Source organism: Aotus nancymaae, unplaced genomic scaffold (assembly GCF_030222135.1).
Source record: "Aotus nancymaae isolate 86718 unplaced genomic scaffold, 86718_ANA_hifiasm-v0.15.2.pri h1tg000014l, whole genome shotgun sequence".
In the NCBI taxonomy this organism is placed as follows: Eukaryota; Metazoa; Chordata; class Mammalia; order Primates; family Aotidae; genus Aotus; species Aotus nancymaae.
In genome coordinates this window covers 38,220,295-38,238,471 of record NW_026988425.1, presented here as the reverse complement: position 1 = coordinate 38,238,471, position 18,177 = coordinate 38,220,295, and the positions used below count along the sequence as shown (strand labels likewise).

The 18,177-nt window shown below is 34.9% G+C and overlaps 1 protein-coding gene across 3 annotated transcripts in view; it reads left to right on the top strand.

Annotated features, from left to right (window-relative positions):
- FYB1 (FYN binding protein 1) overlaps window positions 1-18,177 on the top strand; it is a 157,925-nt gene that overhangs the window by 126,527 nt on the left and 13,221 nt on the right. For 2 of the 3 annotated variants that reach the window (XM_012460041.3, XM_012460043.3), the window contains exons 8-15: window positions 2,486-2,645; window positions 3,153-3,294; window positions 7,222-7,244; window positions 7,694-7,760; window positions 8,945-9,082; window positions 11,102-11,127; window positions 13,239-13,305; window positions 17,828-17,927. In XM_012460041.3, the coding sequence (XP_012315464.2) occupies window positions 2,486-2,645; window positions 3,153-3,294; window positions 7,222-7,244; window positions 7,694-7,760; window positions 8,945-9,082; window positions 11,102-11,127; window positions 13,239-13,305; window positions 17,828-17,927 (723 nt within the window). The remainder of the gene's footprint in view (window positions 1-2,485; window positions 2,646-3,152; window positions 3,295-7,221; window positions 7,245-7,693; window positions 7,761-8,944; window positions 9,083-11,101; window positions 11,128-13,238; window positions 13,306-17,827; window positions 17,928-18,177) is intronic. The other variant, XM_012460045.3, reaches the window with a different exon arrangement.

Here is an 18,177-nt window from a genome sequence, read left to right as displayed (position 1 = left end):
TTATAGTGGGGCATTGGACACAGATGTCCCCAGGGTGAACCAGACCTGTCTCAGAATAAGATTTCCATGAGCTACATTGCTAGAATCTAGACCTGATTTACACTTTTGCCTTTATTTTAAGTCTATGTACATGCAGACTTCTGATACCTGCTATTTCTCATCCCTCTTTGTCTATCTGGATTCTGATATCTGTATTCTCTGATCTCTGGTAATTGTGTGTCTTCTACCATTACTACCACCAGTAAACACTACTCACTGGCTATTTTCTCCTGCCTACGCCATCTTTGATGGCATGGCATCTGCCACAGATTATCTGAATTACAGATAATTCAGATAATCACCCGAAATATGTCTGGCATGTCAGACATATTTAGGGTGATTATCTGAATTACAAAATTCTTCTTTCAAAAAGAATTCACAGTACGGTTTCTTTAAATATTTATTCCTCTGGGGTATTTAATATGTGGTTCAAGTTATAAAAAATTTGATTTATATCTGACTTCCCAGTATATTTATAGTATTAAAGCAAAGGTTCAATCAATGCATGGTACAGGGAAAACACATAGCAGCAAGTCAGTTAGACACACTGAATCAAATCCTAGCTGTACATACAAGTTATGTGATCTTGGGCTTTTCACTTAACTTCTCTGAGCCCCTGATTCTTAATCTTTTTTTTTTAGACAGTATCTTGTTTGGTTGCCAGGCACCAGGCTGGAGGGCAGTGGTGCGAGCTCGGCTCACTGCAACCTCTGCCTCGCAGGTTCAAGCAATTCTCCTGCCTCAGCCTCCCAAGTAGCTGGGACTACAGGCACATGCCACCATGCCCAGCTAATTTTTTTTTTCTTTTTTTTTTTAGTAGAGATAGGGTTTCACCATGTTGGCCAAGATGGTCTCAATCTCTTGACCTCATAATCCACCCACCTCAGTCTCCCAAAGTGCTGGGATTACAGGCGTGAGCCACCACGCACGGCCATTTCTTAAGTGAGAATAAATGACACTGCTCCAGAAAGTTTGTTACAGAACTAAAATAATACACAGCAGGCACTGTATCATAACATTCTCATTTGATTTTGAAAAAGCTTGCTATATATGAATAAAATTATGATTACAGTATTGATATTAGAACATTTTACTCACACAAAATGCATGGACTATCACTGTTTATCTTTTTCAAGTAAATAATTAATTTCAATTAATTTATGAAAATCTATATAGTATACTTTCCATGAAGAGATTGTTTGTAGATTTAAAGGAATTATGTAAGCTTTTTCCATATGTTTCTTTTGGAGAAATCAGTTTTATATTATCTCATTCATTCAAATAATATTTTCAGTAAGAAAAGATAGGGTGTGGAAATCATACCATTAAATATGAAGTCAAAAGTTTGTCAAGATTAGGACTTCACCAGCTATATTCCTTCCACAAGATGTTAATAGATAATAGGCAAAAAATTAAATAAATACGAGAACTGAGCCTCATCATCAACATCATGGCATATCATAATTTAACTTAAATTCTTTTCTTTATTTCTTCATGGTACATGATAATGATATGTTTACAATTAATGACATCACAAATAAAGTAAGGTAGAACTTCTTTAAAAGTCATAATGCATATTTGCATATCAGAAGATTCAAGAAATTCTGTTGTAAAGACACCAATTTAGGATTAGAAAATTAAGAGTTTAGGATTCATGGTCTAACCAAGATCATTACCCTTCTACCAATAAGCCACCATACTATTCAGAATATTAATTTTTAAAACCTCGTGTGACATTTGCTTGCTATTTTTTGATTGGCAAGCCTATTTCTGAAATTTTGTCATGTTTATAGCAGGTAATGTCTGCTCCAATTTTACGAGCAGGCAGTTACCACAAAGTTAAAAAAAAAAAATTAAAAGGATAAGAAAAAAAAGGAAATGCTTTTCCCACAAGTACAATCCAGCACCACCGCCTAATCTTCCTTTTGGTGTTTTAGATCTGTAGAGATGCATTAGAATAACTACACAATACAAAGGGGAAAAAACTCCATCTTCCAAACAGAATCCTGGCATATTCCATGAAGACAAATAGCACACAGCATGGATTGTTGTACATAAGTGTTATTCAGCTATGGGGGCTGCCTTTGCAGGCCTCTTGCAGAATTCCTAGGTCAAGAGATCGCTGCCTCACTCCCCTGACCCCTGCACATGTTAACCTGTTCTTAGCTGATCCTCCTTAGCCTCTGTGATTTCTCCCTAACTCTTCCTATATGAAAAACATTCACCTTCAATTTCTAGCTAGACCCTGTAAATGTTGGTTATAGGTAGGTTAGCAAGTTGCAGACTTACTATCCTTCAAAATTGCATTCCTTAAAGATTTTCTAAATAGTGAGGAAATCTTTTTATTTAGAATCTTTAAAATAGAACGTAGGCTTACATATAAAGTTCAGAATCTTTATTTTTTTCTCTTTGCAACTAACAGGTGATTTTTTTTTTCTCCTTGCAGCTAACAGGCCCTATTCAAGTGATCCATCTTGCAAAAGCTTGTTGTGATGTCAAAGGAGGAAAGAATGAACTAAGCTTCAAGCAAGGAGAGCAAATTGAAATCATACGCATCACAGACAACCCAGAAGGAAAATGGCTGGGCAGAACAGCAAGAGGTTCATGTGAGTGTAAATTTCTCCACAGCTTCAAAGTGTTTTCTTTGCGAGGCAATAATCAATGTGTATATTCCTTCAGAACTCCTCATAGACATCAAGTTAGGAGTACTTTCCAGGGTGGACAAAGGTAGGAAAATGTTAAATAGCAGGTAGAGTTCCATCTTCACCTCATCTGTGTTATCTTTCTTGTGGGAAATAATGTAAAGTTTTATATTATTCCAGGAGGAACAAACAGCATTAGGTTTTTCATTGATGTTAAAAAGAAAAAGTGCTTCATGTGAATCACTTTAGAACCTTTAAAACAGAATGTAGGCTTATATTAAACTACAACAGGAATAGACTTTGACAGACTACGGTAAAATGTGGGTCTACTTGGGAGGTCTATAAATCAGAACTACAAGAAAATAAATCAAGGGAGAGTTTAAAGAGCAAATGTGCAATTAGTATTTTATTCACAACTTTAAACTATTTAAACTACAGTTGCCTGAACATAAATCTTTCCCTTTTTGGTAGATGGCTATATTAAAACAACTGCTGTAGAGATTGACTATGATTCTTTGAAACTGAAAAAAAACTCTCTTGGTGCTCTTTCAAGACCTACTGAAGATGACCAAGAAGTATACGATGATGTTGCAGAGCAGGATGATGTTAGCAGGTATGTGCAAGTATGCATTGTAGAACAGATCAAACCGTCTCCTTGTCAGAGATTTTGTATTTTAAGATTCTAGAATTTTACCTTCCATATCTCCTACTGCTCTCTATCACTAAACTAAATGACCACTTACAATAATCCCAACATGGGTGAAAGGTCATTTGAAACTCCATAGTGTTTCTATATGATATGCATCAAATACTACTTGAAATATAGTGGGCCATTTGCCAGATCTTGTAAAATGTGTTGTCATTCTAAAACACTTTTATAATGTTCGTTATGACTTGATCTTAGGGATATGCCTAATATAAATATGATTTGGTGAAATATGAAGCATAAAATATAAAATTTACCCCATTTTTTGTCTGAAATCTCTGATTCTAAATGTTTGTTGTTATTTTTGAAAATATATCCAAAAAATGACTTTCATTGCAACCCGAGTTTGCTCTTTAAAAGTAAAAACTCCATTTTTTATGATCCCTAGGTATCAGTTAAGGGTCCAACTTTTCATGACCCATTTACTCCACTAGATTAAAGTGAACTTCACTCCAAGAATTATGGGAACACCTTCCTGGTACAGGGGAGCAGAATAGAACATCTTTTCTGGAGGACCAATGAGAGGACATTGGCCATCCCTCCCTTGTACCTCTCCTTCCCTTCTTCCCTTTCTCAGTCTTCTGCTTCCTTTCTCTCTCCATCTCTCCTCTTCTTCTCTTTGTTCCAGCTCTGATTTTCTGTTGTTCTTTTATGTCTTTTGTACTTTCCATTCCCCTTCTCCTTTCATTCCTTCTTTCCTCCAACACCTCCCTTTTCAGTTAAAGCCATAATCATCTCAAGTTGAAAGGAAAAAAGGAGGAAAATCTCTAGACCACTTCAAAATCCTTATTTTTTTTTTTTATGACTACCTTATAAAACTAGAAAACCTCCATTGTGATCTCAAAAAGCATAATCTGTGCTAGCTCTTCACCTGGGTAAAACTGTGTCTGCATTCTTCATAATTCAAATTTCAAAGGAAACAATGTTAATTGTCAGCCATTTTTAAAACACCAAATACAAATATAGTAATACACTTATAAAGCATATGAAGAATTACATTTTCCTCTTATGATCTTTTATATCATGGTATCAGTTAAACTTGTTATGTGTCTTTCTAGTAGTTTTGTCTTTCTAAAATGAATTATAGCCTGCTATGCCTTCTTACCATGTTCTAAACATAAATTATGCAACATATATCAAAATATACAACTCATGCACTAGAGTTTGGAGATCATTAATAGACTTTAGTCATAAGAAACACATTGACCTAGTGTGAGTCAGTAAATGCCAGTTTTGAGATCAGATGAAATTCCAAATTGTCATATTCTGTAATTTCCAGAATTTTCTGGATGTAAGTATATCAAGTATATTACCAATGTATATACTTTGTGTGTGTCTTTTATTTGTTTTTTTAAAAGCACATTTCTTTAATTTTTGGTAAAAGATTTCCAGTTACATTAATGAATGCATATTTACACTGATGTGCATTCTCAAGAAAAAAATAATAAATCCAGGAAAAAAATGATGTTCTTAAAATGGAACTTTGTTTAACCATGTTGGATGACTATTTCCCAAAACTAGCATTATCACCTTTTTCTATTTTATTGAATCTATACATACCATAACTCTAAAAACCTACTCCAGTTTAGTAAACAAGTAATGGAAAAAGAATCTTTAGTAAAAGAAGGAAGTTGGAAGAGTTGTATGGTTTTAATGCTCAGTATTTTAAACAAGTATAGCCCCACAATATTTACTAGCATCTATTCATCTCTTATGCACCCTTAATAAGAAAATTAAAGAAGCCATTTCTATACATGTTTTATTTTTGAAACTGCAGCTGTTGCTGGCAGAGATCTCATAACAGAACATGCTTTGTTCTTAGTAAAGAAAGGGAAGATGCTGAGTGTAGCCGGCAGCTTGCCCTGGCAAGAATAAGAAGAAAAGGCATCATCTTCTTCTCCCTCCTGCTCATGACTCTTGGCTCAGGAACTCTACCGACTCTTTCCTGATTCCCTAGAGCGAAGAGCGATGGCTGTGAAACTCTAGGAGCAGACTTGAGGCTTCAGAGCACAGCCCCTGACAGCTGTCCTTCCTTCTCTTTTTCTTCTCCACTAAAACAATATCTATAGTGAATATGAAACATTGAAGAAAAAAGAATTGCAAATGTAAATACCCCTCTTCCATTTCATAGCAAACCTTCTTCCTTCCATGTATCTCTCTCTCTCTCTCTCCTCTCCTGTCATGCCCTGATCTCTCTACCTCTTCTTCACTTCATCAAATATTTTACATTTTAAACAGGCCATTTTAGGAAGCGAATAATTGTTCTAGAAATGAAATAAAACAGGAGCTTTGCTCCTGATTCCAACAACCCTGTTCTTTGGAAATTGATATAAAAATCCAAGATGAAAAGTATCTGCCAAGAGTGGCAGCCAAGCAGAGTGCAGCTCTTCACATAATTCCAACTGCCTGCTTCATGCATCATGCTCAGAGGGAAGAGTCAGGAAAAATAAATGTCAAAATGGCACATAAGCAAGCAGAGAGTGTACTGCAACTTCTTCAAAAAGCAGTTCCTCATTTATATAGGAAGACATTTATAGCATGTTTTTCTACAAAGTTCCTGACAGCAACTTTATGTTTTTATTTCAAATTTAACAGATCTGTATCAGATCAATTTCTTTCACTCACTTTTAACATTAGGAAATCAGATATGAGTACTGTATAACTGTCCACTAAGACACTAACATTAAATGGATATCTGTTGCCGGCAGATTAACCAATGTGGTAAACTGGCAGTATAGTGAGTGCAGCTAGGTGTAAAAGTGGGAGTGATCAAGTCAATTTCTCAGATCCTGGTTTCTTTCTTTTTTTTTTTCTTTTTCTGAGACAGAGTCTCACTCTGTTGACCAAGCTGGAGTGCAATGGTGCAATCTTGGCTCATTGCAACCTCCGCCTCCTGGGTTCAAGCAATTCTCCGGCCTCAGCCTCCCAAGTAGCTGGGACTACAGGCACACGTCAACACGCCCAGCTAATTTTTATATTTTTAGTAGAGACAGGGTTTCACCATGTTGGCCAGGATGGTGTCCATCTCTTGACCTCGTGATCCACCTACCTCGGCCCCCCAAAATGCTGGGATTACAGGCGTGAGCCACCGCGCCGTGCCTGAGCCTGGTTTCTTTTCGGTACAATGAGGAAACTGAAGAGATGACTTCTGGGATTTTTTACGTTCTCAGAGTCTATATTTCCTTTGCTCTCACAGAACTCACATTTTAGTGGGAGATATAGGCAAGAAAACAGACAATTATAACATACGTGCTAAAGTAGAGAAACTATAGGATGTTATGGAAGTAAATAAGAAACACAGGCAATCTGAATTTAGAGACGAGTCAGATCAAATAAAAGCCGCATGAATGAGATTCCAAGTTTTTAAAAGTTCTCCCTTTAAAAAAATGACTGCTATTACACTAAGAGTAAAATGCTGTGGTCATAAGATATTGAAAGATAATTGAATTTAATGGAATGACAATTGCTCTGTGTGACTCTTGGAATAGTATCCTTGGGGTTTGTTTTAATGGTCCATCTATGGAATGATGTAATAATGTATCATCTGAAAACAACCGCATAGAAAAATGTCAAAAGCAAACAATATCATGATTTTCAATATCATATGTAGTGCTGTAATTTACTTAATTCTTGTTTTTGTCTGTTTTGTGTTACTGCCTTGTCATTACTCATCTATGATGATAAGAAACGTTTTTTCCTCTTCACATGTAACATTCTAAGAACTTCCAACTGGAATATTATTTCTCTTTTGAATAACCGATGAGGAAATGTACTTCTCTTCCTCATAACTAATTCATTCATAGATTAATTTAATATTTTGGGGTTTTTTTCTAGCCACAGTCAGAGTGGAAGTGGAGGTAAGCACACACTTCTTAAAATTCCATTTTACAATTGATACATATATTTGCATATATTTATGGAGCCCATGTGATATTTTATTACATGCATAGCATGTGCAATGTTCAAGTCGGTGTATTTAGGCTATCCATCATCATGAGCATTTACCATTTTTATGTGTTGGGAACATTTAGAGTTCTCACTTCTGGCTATTTTGAAATGTACAATGTATTATTATTAACTACAGTCACACTCTGCTATTAAACATTAGAACTTATTTTTTCTATCTAACTGTATGCTCGTGCATACTGAAAAATCTTTAAAAATAAAGTTTTTTATCTAAATGGTTTATATGAAAGTGAAATGCTCTCTGCAGTTAAATAAGGAATATTTATAATTAAAATCTGAGTGACCATTACATGACCACATTATAAAATTAACAGAAGATTTTCCCCCAATCCAAATGAAGGGATATTCCCTCCACCTCCAGATGATGACATTTATGATGGCATTGAAGAGGACGATGCTGATGATGGGTAAGAATAATCAGTGAACTGCTTTTTTGCAAATTATTATATATATATGAAATTTAGTTTTGATTTTCAGTTAAAATAAAAAGCAGAAAATAGTGTTCTTTCTTACATTACCCCAAAATGATTTGAATGTTTAAGTAACAGCAATTGTAAGCCAGGAAGTGTAATTACAACACACTTCAAATGAAGTGGTTGATTATTTGGAAGATCCTCAGTAACTATGGCAAAAGAAGTCAAATGAAAAAAAGATAAATTACAGGTGTTGTGGATATTTTATAAAACCTTTTCTATTCAAGCCTTTATTGATCAATAATTTACTTTTACAACAATCCCTGAAGAGTTTATCAGTTGCATGGCTATCCCTTGTGTAATAACATGATTATAATATAGGCAACCCAAATAAATTGAGACCATATGCTACCTGTGGCAGAACCAGTATTGAATACTTAATCCTTTAGCTTAATAAAACATACCTGTTCATTTATAATAATTATAACAATTTACAAAAATAATATTTTAGGTAATAAAATAAATTTTCTTTTCCATTTTAAATGGCATATTTTAAAATTTAAAGTCTCTTAATTACTTCATTTTAATCATAAATAAAGCAAAATTGATGCTTAAGCTTTTGTGGTTTTCTTTTCTGAGACCAGGTCTCACTCTGTTGCCCAGGCTGGAGTGCAGTGGTAGGATCATAGCTTACTGCAGCCTCAAACTCCCAGGCTCAAGCAATCCTCCCACCTCAGCCTCTGAGCAGCTTGGGACCACAGGTGTGCACCACCACACCCAGCTAATATTTTTTATTTTTTTGTAGAGATGAGGTCTCGCTATGTTGCCCAGGCTGGTCTCAAACTCCTAGGCTTAAGCAATCCTCCCACCTTGGCTTCCCAAAGTGCCAGGATCACAGGTGTGAGCCACTGCATCCAGTTGTTTAGAACTTAATCCTTATGGACTTGTTTCACATTTTAAGAAGTGAGATAATTCTCACTTAATAGAAAAAAAATTGTCAAGATAGTAGAAGCATTATTCAATCACCATGATCTATAAGCTTAATCTTGTTCAATACAATGGGTTGTTTACTGCCTGAATTATTAATGGAGTGTAATTATAAAGAATCTAAATATCCACAAAATGTCTTCACTTGCCACTGATTATTACATTCTGATCAATGCCTGCATGCTCCAAAGCTCCATGCTACAGGTTCAAGAGAAGAGTAACACGTGGTCCTGGGGGATTTTGAAGATGTTAAAGGGAAAAGATGACAAAAAGAAAAGTATACGAGAGAAACCTAAAGTCTCTGAGTCAGACAATAATGAAGGTTCATCGTAAGAGTCAACCAACCAAATCCAGTATACAATAATTACACTAATATGCATTGAATCAAATGCTACTAATATTCTATAACCAATAACCAAATTCTGGTAGACTTAAATCATCTTAATGCAATTTTCCATTAATCACCTTAGCCCCATTTATGGTGTCATCTTTAAGCTCATGCATTACATAAGAGAAGGCCAAGTACTCAAACATCATTATACAGTTTAAAGATATACTTTACTTTCTTCACAAACATGCACAAAAACACACAAGTACACATAAGTGCACACATAGCCTCTCATGCTCATGAACACAATCATACACAAACACTGACACATTTAGTAGGACGTTTTTAAATATAGCATTCCATCTGAAAACTCACAATTCCAATGCCACATTTTACTATATAGTATTTTTTATTGAATACTCTTCAAAATATACATTCTTTTTTAATAATTAGTTTGAAATAAAGAACATGATTTTGAATTTTTTCTTTAAATATAATAATTGAAGCCTTTTAACTCTGTTCCACTATAATGATATAATAATTAGTTTTCCTGTACTAAAAGTATTCTAAATATCTCGTTTGTTTAAATAAAATCTAAGGCATAACTTTTCTCTGTCCAGTCCAAAGATAATGCTGTAGTATAAATTCCATACATATGAATTTGAAAGATCTTAATCACATTCCCTGGTAAAAGAAAATCTTTCAGTTTTTATTTACCTCATGAATTCACCACATTTAGCTGAAGTCTTTATAAGATGTTAATTCCATATAGCATTCCCAATTGGGTTGTAAAACACCAAAGCAACAAGTTAATACACAGTACACTTGAAATTCCAGGAAAACACAAGAAACCTTCTCTTGAGCAACATTACTCAAATATATCACTTACTTAAAAATAAGAAAAAGAGTTTTATTTTCTGCTTCAATTACACCCAAATCTGATTTGGGATCATTTGAATTAATAATTCCTCACACTCTATTCTAACCAGACATTTCTGTCCCATGAACCATTCTTTCTGTGGTGTGTGTGTGTGCGTGTGTGTTGTATTTAGAAGTCATGTTTCAGGAAATAGAAGCACTGCTGTTCTGTTGCAGCTAAATGCCACCTAATCCTAATTTCAGATACTTTAATTAATAAGTTCTCACTCTCTGGTTTAAGTAAATATTCCTCTTATTCACCATTTTCCTGTTTGGGGGTACATATGCAAATACTGGGAAACATGGTCATATTCCTATGACCTCTGTTAATTTTGGGTCTGTATTTCTACTCTTTAATTCAAATAAGCAGTTTGGAGGCAGAGATATGTATGCCACAATGACTCCAAAATACTGAGCCCCTTTCATTTACTCTGGTGTGATAATATACCCAAACCTCATACCAAAAAAAATCTGGAAATTTTGGGCCAATGACTGTGGGCAAAATAAATGAATTGAGTATCTTGACTCTGGATGTTTTGGCAAACATTTGGGGTTGAAAATTTTCTTTTATTAATTAATTAATTCATTTATTTATTTATTGAAGTGGAATTTTGATCTTGTTGTCCAAGCTGAAGTGCAATGGCACAATCTCAGCTCACTGCAACCTCCACCTCCCAGGTTCAAGCAATTCTCCTGCCTCAGCCTCCTGAGTAGCTGGGATTACAGACACTACAGGCGTGCTCCTCCATCCCCGGCTAATTTTTTGGTAATTTTTTTTAGTAGAAATGAGGTTTCACCATGTTAGCCAGGCTAGTCTCGAACTCCTGACCTCAGGTGATCCACCCACCATGGCATCCCAAAGTGCTGGGATTGCAGGCGTAAGCCACCACACCCAGCCCAAAAAGTTTCTTGCTAAATTCCAAATTGAAAAACAGCAATGGACTTAGTGGAGAAATGGAGGATGAGAAAGAAAGAATGATCAACAGATTAATTAACCTAATATGCCTCCAGGCTGTTGCCTCTTTATACTCTCTTATATAACGGAATCAATTTCTGTGTTCACATTAATCTGATTATAATTGTGTTCTTACTTCCTTTGTAGTTTCCCTGCTCCTCCTAAACAATTGGGTGAGTAATAAAAACTAATTGTATGTTCTGTATCTTTATTTCTTGCAGTGTGGTAGTGGGAATGCATTGGATATAGTCACAGTATGTGCATCAAAGTCTTGACTCTGAAAATAATGAATTGTGTAACCTCAAGCAAGTAAATTTACCTTGAGTGGCCACAGTTGCTCAATGATAAAATAACAAGATGAGAAAAATAAAAAAGACTGATAGTTTTTGTTTTTCCTTTTTTTTCTTTCACCTCTACCTAGAAAAATAAGACTGACAGTTTTTAAACTGTTCTTCCAGGAGCAGGAGTGGCAAATAGTGGCTCCTATGGAGTTAGGGATAAGTGGGAAGGGAAGGGCACCAACTTTCCCTATGTCCACCTGCCCCAATTCAGTCCAAACTTGATACATGAGACTTCTGCATAAGGATATCTAAACCCACGCCAGATTATATGCCAGTAAGGCTCTTCTAAATCTAATTTCTTTGGATATTTAAATGGATAGTTTATATTGTGTTTGGAAAATGTGAAATATAACCGTTTCTTTATACAATTTCAATCAGTTATTATTTTTTCATCCCTTTTGAGACAGATCTTTAGATGTTTTTAAAATTTACTTTGAACAAAGTAAAATCTCAAGAGTATTCAGGGGCTTTCAAAAAGTTTACTTATTTTAACCTATAAGTATGTTAAAAGAGCAAACCAACACAGAGGTAATCTATTCTTCTAGACCCTTTATCTGACATTAGAACTTCCTTTTCAGTTATCAATTTGAAAATAAGTAAGAGACCAAATCAAACTGATCAGTGCCTGATAATAAGCTTGTATTCTAGTCTATAATATTTTTAAAGTATTCAAAAAAATTAACGCCACAAAAAGTAGGTATAAAATGGAACAAATGTAATCAATTCTGTAAAAAATAAAGTTTTGTTAGAATTGCTTGTTGTTCTTAACGTGGACTCAGGAAGAGTAGCATCACACACTGGGGACAGTTGGGGGGTTAGGGGAGAGACAGTGGGGGGTGGGGAGGGAGGGGAGGGTGGGGAGGGATAACATTCGGAGAAATGACAGATACAGTATGCACCTAAAGTAAAATAAATAAATTTATATTAAAAAAAAGAATTGTTTGTTGTTCTTAAATGTGTTTTAAGTGCATGTGCATGGAGTAATAACTTTGACCCTTCTAGATGATATTTTTTAAAGCATTTATTTTTCATGCAGCTGAGCAAGTTTTATCCTGTTAAATTAGTTAACCTGAATACACACACAAGGGAGGGGGATATGGGGGCGGGATTTATAAAGGAAATCAATTCCTTGCCACTACCAGAGAACATTTAAACTCTTTATGGTAACGACTCCTTAAAATATTTGCAATTTCTTCGATTCAATCTCTTCAGCTTCATTGACTATAGAGCGATTGATAGGTGCAGAGAGGAAGCATTCTTCCTGACTTTACTAATAAGAAGCCTTGAAAGAAGAAAAAGCTCTAATGATTGGAAAAGCCATTGAACCAGTTAAGGTCATGACAACTTTTCTGCCAATACTGTTTCTCAATACCTGTTTTTATCAGAAGTATTTAATTAAAAGAAATAATCTTTCCATTTAAAGGCAGTGCCACTCCTAATATCACTGTAAGGTAAAAGGTAATGGGAAACAGATCAGTGAGAGGAAGGAAAGAAGGAAGGAAGGGGAGGGACATTTAAATAGGATGAGGCATATTATCACAGCCCCCTAAATCCTACAAGAATCGCAATTTATATCTCTACTTCATCCTGCCAGTGGCCAGTAATGCTGATTTGTTTATCAGCAATTTGCCACTCCCGCCTTTCATTGCACTTGTAGATCTTCAGATAATCATAGTCGCTGTGCCATGAGTTTTTTTCCAGATAATGATGATTATCATTATGGTCACTGGTTTTTTGAGGATAATTTAATACATACATCCTGGCAAATAACAACCTCTCCCCTTTCAGAATCAGACAATGCTTCCAGGAGAAATGTACTGAGACACTAGGAAAGCTTATTTTATTGTTCTTGAAGCAATCTTTATATTAAAAACATCACTGAATGCTCATATCAAAATCTAAACTAACAGTGTTTCGACCTTTGATATTCTGCCTTTTGTTAGACATGGGAGATGAAGTTTACGATGATGTGGATACCTCTGATTTCCCTGTTCCATCAGCAGAGATGAGGTAATTAAAATGCTTTCATTACAAGGAAGTAATGAAAATGAGATTACTCAAGAAAATTCAACTGAAATAAAAACCTAGTGGGATGTGTGTCTACTGTGTGTGATGACATTGGCTCTGGCCTCCTCTCTAAAGCTATGTTTTCTTCCCATTTCAGCTCTACCCTCTCTGCTAGGTTTGTGAATAGATAGCCCCAATCCTTTGCTCCCACCTCCATCTCTTCCTTCCCTCCTTCTCTTCCATCCCCCTGGTTCTGTTCCTTGTTTCCTGATTAGCCTTGGGCCTGTGACTCACTGATGTTTGGTTCATTTATTCATTTATTCACTGGGAAAATATGTTTAAGATCTTGGTCACAACCAGCCTCACGGATTCTTCTTCTCTCTTTGTTTTTACTGTTTTCCCCAAACCTTTTTTTTCTTGATTATACTTCTTAGCTTACATCTCAGCACTCACCCATCTTGTTCAAGCCACCTCTGTCTTCTACAAGATAGTTTCCTTTATGAAAAAAAGAAAAAAAAGATTTGCTTTTTAAAGGAACTTTTAGGTAGGTTACATTCAAGTCTTCAAAAACTACTTTCAGCCTAAAATTGTGCAAAATCAGTTAAGATCAAGTAATACAAAAAGAGTACCTTTTGGAATTGTTTTTGAAATATGAAATAACATGGTGGGATGCTTCCTCATAATCCAATATATACATGAAATGATTTGATACATACTGGGTATAAAAGCAAGAGCACCTATATAGCTTTTTCGAGAAAAAAGGATGACTCAAAAGATCTTGTGTTTGATTAAAGGATTAAAGTAACATAAATGGAATGCAGTAAGTGGTGTCTTCTGAGCTGTACTGGTAAAAATGCATGAGTAAATGCTAAGTATTTATTTATTTTTTTAGCCAACATTTTAAAACTAATTTTATTGGACTACAGAGAGTATCAAGATCAAAGACTCCGAAGGAAAAATATATCATCATTCATATATGAAGATTAAGTTCTACAGGCAAAACAAACAACAATGAAAGGAGAATTGTTGCCCTGTTTTCAATTCTTCATGAAACAAAAATCTAATCTTCAGTAATATGTTCAAGTTTTAATATTTCTCACCACTGGCATTTCAGTCCTTGACAGTTGTTAATGCATTTTTTCACTTTACATTACTGTAGAAATGCCATCACGTTCTATAAAATACCTCTCCAGGAACCCAGAGTCACACACTAGCCATATTCTTCAAACAAAATAAACCCCAGCTGACTAAGCTTTATGTGATATGGACAATTTTCTTCCCCTTTTTGCCTATTTTCAGAATTTAAAGCAAGTTTATGTTCTCTAATGTCATATTCTATTTTTAAATAAATTTCAATAAATTTTTAAAAGATAGCTTTTAGGGGACATCTAACTTTCATGTATATTCTGATTGCCCCAGAGAACTAATCTGGGGCAGTAATTCCACAAATGCCCAGACTACCATAGGCAGGCAGTACTGAGGGCAGACACGAGACCTCAGATAGATACTGTACTAATTCTTTCCACAGTGAATGAACCAAATGCTAAGATTCCAAAATTGAGAATTAAACATTTAAAATAAATTGGTTACAAACAAAACTTTATCTTAGATCATTTAAATAAAAATTTTTATATTCTAATTTTTAAAATGCTCACTGAAGAAATCTACAGCCCCTCCCTACCATCCATAATTTAACCCTAGTGAATGGTTATCAATCTTGGTTACAAATTAATATCACCTGGGAATCTCTTAAAATGTGTCCATCACTACCTGGACCCTACTCAGACTAAATTAAATTTTAAAATTAATTGAAATTAGAATGTCCAAACATTGGGCAAGAGCAGTAGTATGCTTTTTATTATTATTATACTTTAAGTTCTGGGGTATACGTGCAGAACGTGCAGTTTTGTTACATGGGTGTACATGTGCCATGGTGGTTTGCTGCACCCATCAACTCATCATCTACATTAGGTATTTCTCCTTATACTATCCCTCCCCTAACCCCCCACTCCCTGACAGGCCCCAGTGTGTGTGATGTTCCCCTTCCTGTGTCCATGTGTTCTCATTGTTCAACTTCCACTTACGAGTAAGAATATGCAATGTTTGGTTTTCTGTTCTTGTGTTAGTTTGCTGAGAATGATGGTTTCCAGCTTCATCCATGTCCCTGCAAAGGACATGAACTCATCCTTTTTTATAGCTGCATAGTATTCCATGGTGTATATGTGCCATATTTTCTTTATCCAGTCTACCATTGATGGGCATTCAGGTTGGTTCCAAGTCTTTGCTATTGTAAACAGTGCCACAATAAACATATGTGTACATGTGTCTTTATAATAGAATGATTTATAATCCTTTGGGTATATACCCAATAATGGGATTGCTGGATCAAATGGTATTTCTGGTTCTAGATCCTTGAGAAATCACCACACTGTCTTTTGCAATGGTTGAACTCATTTATACTCCCACCAACAGTGTAAAAGTGTTCCTATTTCTCCACATCCTCTTCAGCATCTGTTGTTTCCTGACTTTTGTTGTTGTTTCCTGACTTTTTAATGATCGCCATTCCAACTGGCATGAGATGTTATGGTTTTGATTTGCATTTCTCTAATGACCAGTGATGATGAGCTTTTCTTCATGTTTGTTGGCCACATACATTTCTTCTTTTGAGATGTGTCTGTTCATATCCCTCACCCACTTTTTGATGGGGTCGTTTGTTTTTTTCTTGTATATTTGTATAAGTTCTTTGTAGATTCTGGATATTAGATTTTTGTCAGATGTACAGATTACAAACATTTTCTCCCATTCTGTAGGTTGCCTGTTCACTCTGATGATAGTTTCTATTGTTGTGCAGAAGCTCTTTAGTTTAATTAGATCCCATTTGTCAATTTTGGCTTTTGTTGCCATTGCTTTTGGTGTTTTAGTAGTAAAGTCTTTGCCCATGGCTATGTCCTGAATGGTATTGCCTAGGTTTTCTTCTAGGGTTTTTTGCTTTTAGGTCTTACGTTTAAGTCTTTAATCCATCTTGAGTTAATTTTTGTATAAGGTGTAAGAAAGGGGTTCAGTTTCAGTTTTCTGCATATGGCTAGCCAGTTTTCCCCACACCATTTATTAAATAGGAAATCCTTTCCCCATTGCTTGTTTTTGTCAGGTTTGCCAAAGATCAGATGGTTGTAGACGTGTGGCATTATTTCTGAGGCCTCTGTTCTGTTCCATTGGTCTATATCTCTGTTTTGGTGCCAGTACCATGCTGTTTTGATTACTGTAGCCTTGTGTATAGTTTGAAGTCAGGTAGCATGATGCCTCCAGCTTTGTTCTTTTTGCTTAGGATTGTCTTGGCTATATGGGCTCTTTTTTTGTTCTATATGAAATTTAAAGTAGTTTTTTTGTAATTCTGTGAAGAAAAGTCAATGGTAGCTTGATGAGGATAGCATTGAATCTATAAATTACTTTGAGCAGTATGGCCATTTTCATGATATTGATTCTTCCTATCCACGAGCATGGAATGTTTTTCCATTTGTTTGTGCCCTCTCTTATTTCCTTGAGTAGTGGTTCATAGTTCTCCTTGAAGGGGTCCTTCACATCCCTTTAAGTTGTATTTCTAGGTATTTTATTATCTTTTTAGCGATTGTGAATGGGAGTTCACTCATGATTTGGCTGGTAGTATGTGCCAAAAGCTTCCCAGGTGATCCTGTGTGTGGACAGCTAGAAAGTCACTGTATTAGACTTATTCAATTATATTGTGGTAATTGGCTTCAGACCAATTGGTATCTACAAAATATAGTGGATTTCTACACCTAGATCCTAGGTTTTTTTTTTAAATTAAGTTCATTAATTGATCTGAACAGTATCCTAAGTGCTTATCTTTCTTACTTTCTCTCTCTCCCTTCCCCCTCTTCACAAACACACACACACGAACAATTGATAAAGTGATGAAGTAAAAGATCAATAATAGCCATCTTTTTTAAGAAGTTCCTTCTTATAATATCTAAAATCTTAACTTTTACCTAAGATTTTTTAATGTAACCAAAACTCTGGATACATTTTAAGTAGATGTGAACAAAATAACATATAAATGTTATAAATCAACAAAATCTATTTTTGTGAAGTCTCCTTTTTTTTAAAAAATGCCTTTCTTATGACATTGGCAAAGCTACTTAAACATCTAGAAAGCTTTGAAAATATAGGGAGGTTTAAGAGTAGGTTAAATCATATGAAACTGCTGACATGCAACCATGTTTAAACCATGACTCAGTGATTTTATATGGTTCAGTATGAGAAGGAATCTAATCTCTCACTTCCATTTTAATTTTCATAATCTATATTCGCTTGAGGAAACCCTGCTACATTATGAAATTATAGTGACATTTATTATAATGATTTATTATAATAACCGTTACTGGATTTCTAACAGAATTAACTGAAACAAAAATTTGAAAATATACTGTCATGAATTTTCTCTGTTATGGACTATTCTTTTTATATTTTCTAAACAAAGTGTTGTTTTATGTGTGTTCTGCCATCCTAGTCAAGGACCTAATATTGGAAAAGCTAAGACAGAAGAAAAGGACCTTAAGAAGCTAAAAAAGCTGGAAAAAGAAGAAAAAGACTTCAGGAAAAAATTTAAAGTATGTCATATCTAAATATTATATAAAGTACAAAGGCACTATTGAAAAATCCGATGATTTTTAAATGCCAAAATGCACACTTTAAAGTGTAATTATCAATATTACAGTTAGCCATTATAACTCTTTTACTTTGTATAAAATTTATTTTAGATTTAAATTTATTTTTATAAAAGATTAAGCAAACTATAATACATGCGCAATGTTCTTACTGTGATGGTCATCTAAATTGAGCTGTCCTTTGAACCTTAAT